This window comes from Oncorhynchus nerka, linkage group LG21, assembly GCF_034236695.1.
Source record: "Oncorhynchus nerka isolate Pitt River linkage group LG21, Oner_Uvic_2.0, whole genome shotgun sequence".
Classification (NCBI taxonomy): Eukaryota; Metazoa; Chordata; class Actinopteri; order Salmoniformes; family Salmonidae; genus Oncorhynchus; species Oncorhynchus nerka.
The window spans coordinates 6731514-6741730 of record NC_088416.1 but is presented as its reverse complement, the minus strand read 5'-3'; the positions used below and the strand labels follow the sequence as shown (position 1 = coordinate 6741730).

General features: G+C 42.8%; 2 protein-coding genes across 3 annotated transcripts in view; both read left to right on the top strand.

The window, feature by feature from the left end:
• The first annotated feature begins 206 nt into the window (after nucleotides 1-206).
• Nucleotides 207-7365, top strand: LOC115103728 (CCN family member 1-like). Its single transcript, XM_029624622.2, has 5 exons — nucleotides 207-291; nucleotides 1336-1549; nucleotides 2557-2928; nucleotides 3208-3386; nucleotides 4383-7365. The coding sequence occupies exons 1-5, from the start codon at nucleotides 241-243 to the stop codon at nucleotides 4686-4688; spliced, it is 1122 nt and encodes a 373-aa protein (XP_029480482.1). The 5' UTR covers nucleotides 207-240; the 3' UTR covers nucleotides 4689-7365.
• Nucleotides 7366-7397: 32 nt separating this feature from the next.
• The window catches only part of LOC115103729 (rab11 family-interacting protein 4A-like), an 85933-nt gene continuing 83113 nt past the window's right edge, over nucleotides 7398-10217 (top strand). Inside the window, exon 1 of one of the 2 annotated variants that reach the window (XM_065006230.1) lies at nucleotides 7398-7753. In XM_065006230.1, coding sequence (XP_064862302.1) covers nucleotides 7544-7753 — 210 coding nt within the window. In that variant the 5' untranslated portion in view covers nucleotides 7398-7543. The remainder of the gene's footprint in view (nucleotides 7754-10217) is intronic. The other variant, XM_065006231.1, reaches the window with a different exon arrangement.

Below are 10217 nucleotides of genomic sequence, written 5' to 3'. Positions count from 1 at the left end.
CTCTCTCTGTTGAATGATTTTTTTAGAGTGCTGTGACGATCTCGAGGAAGGGATCAAAATAACTGTTCTCTACACTTCAACTACTTATTTTCATCTAACGCAACTGTGCGATTGTAGTCTATTCTTGAAAGAGGTTTTAAAAGTTCAGAACTCTCTTAAAGCGGACCAATAACAAGATCAGAGCTTGTTTTGTTTGTTTGTTGACAACTGTCTAAGGTTTCATTGGAATTTTCAATAATTATGGCAAAACGTATCATCTTTGTTTTCTTGACAATGGCAGTCACCAGTCGGGTAAGTTGTATCACCTTGGCAGCTGTCAAATTGGTATGATTTCGATCATGTGCAAATCATGCAACAAAATAGCAACGGATGAGTGGAGCACTTAGGCTGTTTGCAATGACCAATTGGAGGTGGTTTGACTGTCATACATACACAAGTAATTGTATTTTAGAGAGACACAAGTGAGAACTTTGTCTACCGTGTTTCTTCTGTTGCCCGAAGATATATATTTTCAAACTGCTGCCGCCTACAGACTATTCGGGAACATTTTTACAAGACAGTCCAACTGTGTAACTGCTCGTGTAATTACAGTGTAACAGTTTTGTAATTACTCATTGTTACAATTAGTTACAATGTACTTATCAGTAGTAATCCTTACCCCTAACCCAGTGTACTAATGAGTAATTGCAATACTTGTTACACTGTGATTACAGGAATAATCACAGTTATAAGTGCACTGTAATGTCAAATGTAACCGACTGATTTTGTAGCCTACCCGTTCTACCTTGAATTGTTTCTTTTTTATATATAGGCATGTTTGTGCTTGTCAAATAACTTTGCCTGACTGTCTGAGGGTGGGACTTTTTACATACTGTAGATTTTTTTCTAGAAGAAGTTGGCAAGGAAGAGTGATGTACTGTGACTCGAATCATGAGTTGGCAGGGGATTGGGTACAACACTTAAAGAGCTGCCTAGACAAACAAAACATCCACAAGGGTGAAGGGGTAGAAATAATATGAGCAAATTAAATTGGTACTTCACATTGAAGTTAAAGTATATAAATTCACTGTAAACCGTGTTCAAAACCACTCCAAATGGGACACAATAATCATGTTAAATAATCAGTTTACATCTCACAATGAACATAAAATGATCGAAATAGACTCCTAGAGCATCTTTATCACTAGTAGTGTTTTACCCATGAAGGCAGACCACAGCAAGAAATGACATTACAAAAATGATCTCTTTGCTTTCCTATGCTTCTCTCTGTTTATGCCTATGAACCTAAACCTCTCCTCTACCCCCCCCCCTTCCTCTCTGCTCCCCCTCCTCCAGGTGGGTGCCAGCTGCCCGGCGGTGTGTGAGTGTCCAGCCATGCCCCTCTCGTGCCTCCCCGGGGTGAGTGCAGTGGCCGACGGCTGCGGGTGCTGCAAGGTGTGTACCTCCCAGCTGAACCAGGACTGCAGCCCCACGATGCCCTGCGACCACCACAAGGGACTGGAGTGCAACTACGGCAATGATGTGACCCTGGCCCAGGGCATCTGCAGGGGTAAGGCTGTGATAGGGGGAGGAAGTGGGGGCGTTTGGAAGTGTGTGTTGTAGAATTGTTAGGATTCAAAGTGTGTAATGTAGGTTGTAGGTGTTCAGTGTTGGAACTATGGTGAGGTATAAATGGTGTATGTGTATATCTTGTCAAGTGTGATGTGTAGTAGTTAGTTGATGCTGAGTTTTTATGTGATAGCATCTTAGGGTGCATGTATGAGAAACATTACCGTAGGACTCAACCATGTGTTGAACGTCACCACAGCCCCAGGACTTAACACGTTGTATCCCAGTGGGGGAGGACATTTGGATGTTAAGTAGATTCCTTATGGAGCTCAATCTCACAGACCAAAATGGAACTAGTTCTATCTACATCAAACCAAGATTCCAATCCTTCATAGACTAAGAATGGAGGCTCCGCCGTGTCCGTGATATGGAGACAGAGACTCTTCTGGATTCTTACTCACAAGACTTCCTTTCTCTGACCCTCTGACCTCCCTCTAGATCTGAATGTTCTCTCTGGGTTACAGTCTGTGTGCCAAGTCAGTGTCGGTTATTGCCCCTCTCGTGCCTCCCCGGGGTGAGTGCGGTGGCCGACGGCTGGTTGTTAAGGGGAGGATTGTGTAAAGGGGGTTTCAGCTAGTGTAACCGGAGTATATGGCAAATTCCTCCCGGTCATACCTGGGATTGTCAGTGGAGGTTCTTGTACTTTGACTTTAAAACACATCCTCATATTTAGACTCTCCAGAGACATGGAAATAGGGTTCCCAAAATACCCATTCGTTACATGATAGCACATTGCATACTGTACATCGTAAACATATATGTGTATACTGTATGTATGTGTATATATATGTTACTACCTCAAAGTGGTCTTAGTATCCATCTAAATTGCTCCTAAAGGAATTATGAAGTTGAATTGAGTTGTACTGAACTGTACCTAACTCTATTGTACTGTGCTGAGCTGAATTCAATGGAATTCAATGCATTCTCCTCATTTCCCTCTCTTAACAGCGAGAAAGGAGGGTCGTACGTGTGAGTACAACGGGAGGATCTACCAGAACGGCGAGAATTTCCGTGCCGGCTGTAAACACCAGTGTACCTGCATCGACGGCGTCGTAGGCTGTTCCCTGCTCTGTGCCAACCGTCTGCCCCCCGCCACCCCCTCCTGCCCCTACCCCCGGCTGGTCAGGGTGCCAGGGCAGTGCTGCTTCACCGTGGACTGCCACAAGGGTACCTGGCGCCTTCCCCCCACCAAGCAACATCGCCAACCAACACAACCCAAACCTCAGCCAGACCAGTACCAGCCGGATAACACACTGGGCAATGAGCTGGTGGAGAGAGGCAAGGGCTGGGAAAATGAACAAGGCTACAAGCACCTGCCTGGTGAGGAACTGTTCCACTCTTGACATTGACCAAATGTATTGTTATTGATCATGATAGATACTTGGCTGTAGCTTATCATGTACACTGAGCGATTATCGCTAGCACTATTAGCATTTTTGGTATAATAGTTGATGACTATTGGTCGATAGTTACTCATGTTTGTCTGTACATCAGCCAGTCCTATATCCTGATTTCTTTCCTCTGTGGTATATTCTCCCTATAACCCCCTTCCTTCCTCCCCTTTGTCTCCCGCGCTCCTCTTCCTCCCACCCTTCCCAGTATGGAAGCATTCGTTGGAGAAGTGTGTTGTCCAGACAACGGACTGGTCCCAGTGCTCACGAAGCTGTGGGATGGGAGTGTCCTCACGCATCACCAACGACAACGCCCAGTGTAAGCTGGATAGAGAGACGCGCCTCTGCACCATCCGGCCCTGCGGTGACGTAGCCATCCCTCCCAAGGTAAATTCTATATTTAGACAACGCAATAGGCAACTGTGTAGTGTGTGTAGTGTGTGTAGTGTGTGTAGTGTGTGTGTGTGTGTGTGTCCATCAGTATGAGCACAAGCATGCAGTACAAGAGAAGAGTGTGACTGCACATATCTTCATCATCATCATCATCATCCCAGGCAATAAAAATGTCTCCCTTATCATCTACTGATCTGGTATCACTTTGATAACAAACCCACAACCCCCTAGACTGTTTCCTCTGCGGAGCACGTCCCGGTGGGAACAGACTAGCGTTGATTTACTCACACTGGCGGTGGTGCCCTTTTAAATATAGTCCCCTCCACCCCACCCACGGCATTCCTGCCAAGCAACTGTCCATAGCTAGGCGCCTGGGCCCTGTGCACTCAGCCAGGGAGATGTTGTGTCTATATTAATCCTCTGTTTCTCTGGCTCAGTGCTTACGTCCCAAATGCCACCCTATTCCCTATTTAGTGCACTACTTTTGACCAGGGACGATAGGGCTCTGGACAGTGTCCATAAAGCTCTGGTCAAAAGTAGTGTACTATGTAGGGAACCGGGTACAATTTGGGACGAACTACTGTGGGCTGGGAGATTATAGCTGATTTACCACAGACTAATAAAGTCTCTGTCTGTCTGAGTGCAAGATTAATGCGTTTCAGTGAGTTTGATTTAAAACGTTGTTTTGTCACTGTGTGTGTTCAGTTAATTTTATAACTTTACCATAATTGAATTAACTTTTTGTTTTGTTTTCAGTACTGACACTTTGTTAGTGATAAGTAATAAATTCATGATGATTTGGTTGCATAGGCCTTCCGGACATTTATTCAAAGATATTTTAAAGATGTCTGCAAAAGTTTGTCATTTTATTGAAACAATACAGGTGCCCCGACAGTACAGCATGAAACTTACTTTCCTCTGCTCTCTCTGATTATCTCCCTCTTTCTCTCTCATCCTCTCATCCCCCTCCTCCTTCTCTTCACTTTACAGAAGGGCAAGAAGTGCTCCCCGACTCCAAAAGCCTCAGAACCCATGCGTCTGTCGTATGGCGAGTGTCAGAGTGTCCGCCTCTACCGGCCCAATTACTGCGGCGCTTGTACGGATGGCCGCTGCTGCTCGCCGCGTCGCACGCGCACCGTTCCTGTGACTTTTGTGTGCCCGGATGGCGAGCGTTTCCAGAGAGACGCCATGTTCATCCAGTCGTGCAAGTGTAGCAAGGAATGCGGCCATCTCAACGAAGTGGCCTTGCCACCACAGCACTGGATGTATGGAGACACACATACGTTCATTGACTAGCTTGATCGTGTTGGAACAGAATCCTCAAACTTGACTGAGAACATTGACAAGGGAAGGGTGACATTTTTTAAATAAATACCATGGGCCTTGAGGGTGTTTTTCTCTGCAGACCTCAAATAAGAGAACTGAGCTTCACAATGGGCTCTCAGTGAAAACCTGGCACTATAATAGCAAACCCCCAAATAGTAAAGTACTTACTGTATGTTTGAATGGAGTGGTTTTGATTGACAGGTGATCCATCCACTCCTGAATGTTCCTCCGACATGGGTCTGAACTGAGGCCTACAGTCCCACCTGCCATTTTTGTTTAGTTACGGTATGACATAATGAACAGGACCCAGCCACGAGTCGCTAAGGCCTCCACAGCAGCGACAGAGAGAAACAGACGACAACACAGCATTGTGTTGTAGAATAGAAACACATGAACTTGAAGGAACTGTACAGGGTTATTTGCTGTATGAAGTGATATGATGCTTTGCCCACACTAACCAGGGTCATATTCACTAGGCACCAAATGGAAGAAAGAAGTCTGACACAGGGAGGGACAAGCTGAAGTTGTTCAACAAGATATACTTGTTTTGGTTATCCTTTGCAAAACATTTTGCTAGGGTGTACACTAAGTCTACAACCCAGCTCTATGAGGGCTGGAGTGATACCGAGGCATCCCACAATGCACTGAGAACCGTGACTTTAGAAGATAAGTGACATCAAGCCTGGATGGGCTGAAATGTCTTGACGAAGAGACTGATAAAATGGAGCATTTAGCTCAACGCAGGGTACTCGCGATATTAACATTATTATTCGTATTCTTATCCAAAGAACTTGACACTAACTCTTCCGCAATAGAGAGTGACGTTCAGTTTAGTTGGGATGATGAGCCATCTAAAAACAGAGGTTTATGTGAGAGGTGGTATTGAAAGAAATGTGTGTCTCAAATGGCACACTATTCCCTATAGAGTGCACAAAGTAGTTCTCTATGCAGGGAATGGTAATCATAGATAGCCTGTCTCCACTGACTGCAGTACTAAAAGGAGCACTGTCTGTAAATGAGACGTGTTCAGAAATGACTGGACCAATACCAATTCACTTCAAATGACCTCTAATCTCTTACGTTTTATTAGCATGAACGACAAAGCCACTGTTGCTAAAGCGAAGTGAGATAATGTAATCAACAACAGTAAAAAAAATAATGAATACATAATAATGATAATAATAATAGAGAATAATCGATAATGAATAACATTGGAGAATAATCTTCAATATTATGTACGTTTGGGATTAATTCATGTATTGTATGCTGTTCGTGAAATCCGAAAAACTATTGCTTATACATCTTTAATGATGATTCGTTACTCCAAAACTGTAATATGAAATGTTTTACTATAAAACTGTAAAATACAGTACAACGTCTACTTCAAATGTATGTTTGTCATAACTGAGAATATGTAGCCAAGCTATTAATGGCACTAGTGATTGTTGTTGTTGACATGATACAAAGCTGACCTGCCTGCTATAGAGTTTCAGTTACTTGTGATGTTTTATTTGAACTTGGCTTGAATTGTTTCAAATTCTTTCATTTGGCAGTCATTTTATTAGCCCCTAGAAAGAGGTTGATAAACTGAATGGGATAGTTCGCAAAACACACCAACTTGGCTGCTGACATTTTTGGGAATGTGTTAAAGGGATAGTTCACCCAAATGACAAAATTACATATTGGTTTCCTTACCCTGTTAGCAATCTATGGGCAAGGTAAGACAGTACTCACTGCTTTGGTTTTGTTTACGTGGTCACTGTTTCCACTATTGGCACAAATCCAATGCAAGTCAATGGTACCGATATAAGCATTTTTCACGTTTCATGTCCAGATCATCTATAATAACTTCCCTGAGCTACACAATCAATTTGAGATACTTTAGAGTGATTTGGTCAGTAAGCACAAAAAAAAATGCTAATATCAGTACCTTTGTGCCACACATGCAAAAAAAAAAAAGGATTTGGAGACAGTGACTAGTTAAACAAAAAACAAGCATGGATTGCTGTCATACCTTGTCCGTAGACTTGTACGCCATTTTGTAATTTGGGTGAGCTATCACTAACAGCGGACTAATGAACAAAATACTAAACTATTCCTTTAAGTCTATACCTTTAAGGCTGAGGCAGGGTGAAAAGGATGCTAAAAAGCCACTGTTATTTTTTTATCACTGAACAGGAACTCCAGTATTGATGCCATCAACACAAACAGACAGGGTACGGATGGATGCTGGGGGTGCACGGACTCGACCAGTCAGTATGGGGCAGAATGTATGGAGAGACGCATTGGGGACCATAGCCATTGAGGTTTAGGTGGTTTAGACCTACTATTAAATGTATTGAATAGCATCTGCTTTATAGTGTACTGTACACAGAGATATCACAGGTCAACACTGACGTTCTCACAGAATCATAATGCAGACATTTACAATAAAAAGCATGTTACGTGGACATCAAAAACTCAAAAACTGAAACGTGCGGCATGCTGCTCATTCAGGACAAAAACATTTCTTGAACGACTTTGCCCTCTGGTGGTGATTTTCTTAACAGTAGCCAACGTATCTCTCTGGATTTCGCATGGTACGCATGGAAATATAATGACTAGGACGGGTGTCCTCATTCAAGTCAGTGATTCGACCGTTCTATTCATTATATGTTTATCCATTTAATCCTGGCTGCTGTTTATAGGTTTTTCCCGCTTGTGTATCTATGTCAACCTCTTCCAACTCGCAGCATCCAGTGGTCCTCGCGCTCTACTGATTGTGTGAAGTCACGCACACACTGCTCTCGAGCGCGCTCAGCGCGGCGGCGGTTCCCGCCTCGGGGATGGCGCCCTCTGCTTCGGTGTTCAAGTCGGGTTTTCAACCTCAGGACAACAAACCTCGGATGGAAAGTGTACTTCCCGACCCGGAGCAGCTACTGCTGTTCCTCAGAAAACTCAAAGAGGTGTTCGACGTGTGCGACGAGGATTCGGATGGTTTCATTCGCGTGGAGCATTTCGTAGACCTCGGTTCACAGTTCGGCCAAGGAGACGAGGTAATATACGTTCCAAGCAAGCATCACCTGGTGTTTCATGGAGTACGCCACAGTAGCGTTTGTTTATACGTTTTGAAGGCTTTGTTTCTATGTTTCTTGTTGTGTTTTGTGTCGTGTAAACTATGTTATTACACATGCATAGACATTTACTTACAAATTCATTTTTGTTTGGCTATCATAAAGTGGAACAGGCTCTTGCTAAATCATTTTGGTAGATATGTGCTTTATTTTATCGTTCTTACAGCGTTGAATGCAATTAAACGTAGTTCAATGTGTACCAAAAGCTGAACAAAGTGTCTTACACCTGTGAAGGTATATTTACTTGGATGCTAAAAAACAAGATAGACGTGAGATTTTATTTTCAAGTAACGTTAGAACTAGTTTTCAGTGTGGCTGTGGAGGAGAGTTCAGTAACACTTTCCAGTGAGATAATCTGATTCAGCCTTTCACTCTCATTCCGTGTATTCGGGCTCTAATTTTGGCCCAAAAAATTAAACTCATTTTCGTCCAAATGTGTTATTTTGTGGTAGAGAAATTAGGTCAACTACTGAGAGAGAGAGAGACTGGAAAATAGGCTAATTGTGTTTTTCTGACAGTATTAATGAACTATAGCCAATTGCATCAGCCTTTTGATATTTAATATAACGTGTCAGTCTCAACAGAGTAATTAACATAGGCAGACAGGTTTGTTTTAGTAAAGGAGTTTTCTCTGTTATAAATTAGGCCTTAACACAAGCCTTCTGCCATTTGTTGTGGCATGGCTGTGCTCTGCTGAACTTGGCTGAGGGATTGTGTGAGCAGACCTGCCTGTGTAGATTCAGAAACAGATATATAGCCTAGAATAGAAACAGCGCAAAGCACACAAGAGACGTTATCTTATCCTAACCCCTCTCTGACCTGCTCTGTCTGAATAATACTTGTGTGCAATGAATTGGCACTCTCTGTATGTGAACAATTAACCATTTTAATTGGTGCTCTGTATCTTTGTAAATATAATTAGGTTGGTAATAGACCACTTTGCTTTTTCCAGTAAGAATGAGTCATAGGCTGTGTCCGAAATGACACCCTATTCCCTATATAGTGCACTACTTTTGACCAGAGCCCTATGGGTCCTGGTCCCCCTGGTCAAAATAGGGTGCCATAGTATGCATACACAGGCAGATCTGCATAGCTCTACTGGAGTCCACTGTCCTGCAGTGTGTCCTACTGTTCTGAGTGTGAGTTGGGGATGGATGCACTCGACTTCCCACAGGTTGATAAGCATAAACTGACCTCTGACCAGTTTTAACGGGACAACCCATATACTCCCGATGTTGATGTTTTTAACTGTTGTTGATAATAAACAATGATACTGAAGTAAGGCCCATCCAAAAATAGGTTGTTGTTCATCTGAACATAAGTCCCTTGTGTTCCACTGTATGTCACAGGGCAGGAATATTAGTGTTGACTGGCTCCCCCGTGTTCTGTTGCTTATCACTTCTCTGGAACATTAGCTCTGATTGGTTCCTTTGGGATGCTTTGCATGGACTGTGGGCACATGGACTGAATCAAATAAAATAAAATTTTATTTGTCACATGTGCCAAATACAACAGGTGTAGTAGACATTACCGTGAAATACTTACAAGCCCTTAACAGTTCAAGAAATAGTTAAGAAAATATTTACTAAATAAAATAAAGTAAAAATAAAAAGTAACAGTAGAATTACATAACAATAACGAGGCTATATAGAGGGGGTCCAGTACTGAGTAAATGTGCAGGGGTAAAGGTTAGTCGAGGTAATTTGTACATGTACTGGTAAAGTGACTATGCATAGATGATAAACAGCGAGTAGTAGCAGTGTAAAAACAAAGTCTGGGTGTCCATTTGATTAATTGTTCAGCAGTCTTATGGCTTGGGGGAGCCTTTTGGACCTAGATTTGGTGCTCCGGTACCGCTTGATGATGTGGATAGGGGTTAAAAAGGGGTGAAATTAATAGTAGGTAGTGTGGGTGTTCAACTATGCATGTAGCATCAACACTCCCCTCAGCAGATGTAGTGAATAGGTCAATATGGACCCTGAATTCTAATGTTTGAACTACCTTAGTTCAAAATTAAATGAGCATTTGAGAAAGAGGCAGCTCGATGAAGCTAAATCTTTTCATCTTAACAATTTCCCCAAAGATTCCCTCAATAGTTTTATTAGACCACATATGGGCCACTATATTATTTGACACTGATGGTCATCTATGAACGTTTGAAACATCTTGAAGAACAATTTGGCCTTAATGGCCATGTACTCTTATAATCTCCATCCGGCACAGCCAGAAGAGGACTGGCCACCCCTCAGAGCCTGGTTCCTCTCTAGGTTCCTGCCTTTCTAGGGAGTTTTTCCTAGCCACTGTGCTTCTACATCTGCATTGCTTGATTTTTGTTTTTTTTGGCTGGGTTTCTGTATAAACACTTTGTGACAACTGCTGATGTAAA

What these genes read in the sequence shown, in the direction of transcription:
- LOC115103728 (XM_029624622.2), top strand. Translation starts at nt 241, where the DNA reads ATGGCAAAACGTATCATCTTTGTTTTCTTGACAATGGCAGTCACCAGT. An exon ending in AGGCTACAAGCACCTGCCTG is followed by an intron (nt 2,929 to 3,207) that starts GTGAGGAACTGT and finishes CACCCTTCCCAG; the next exon opens with TATGGAAGCATTCGTTGGAG. An exon ending in ACGTAGCCATCCCTCCCAAG is followed by an intron (nt 3,387 to 4,382) that starts GTAAATTCTATA and finishes TTCACTTTACAG; the next exon opens with AAGGGCAAGAAGTGCTCCCC.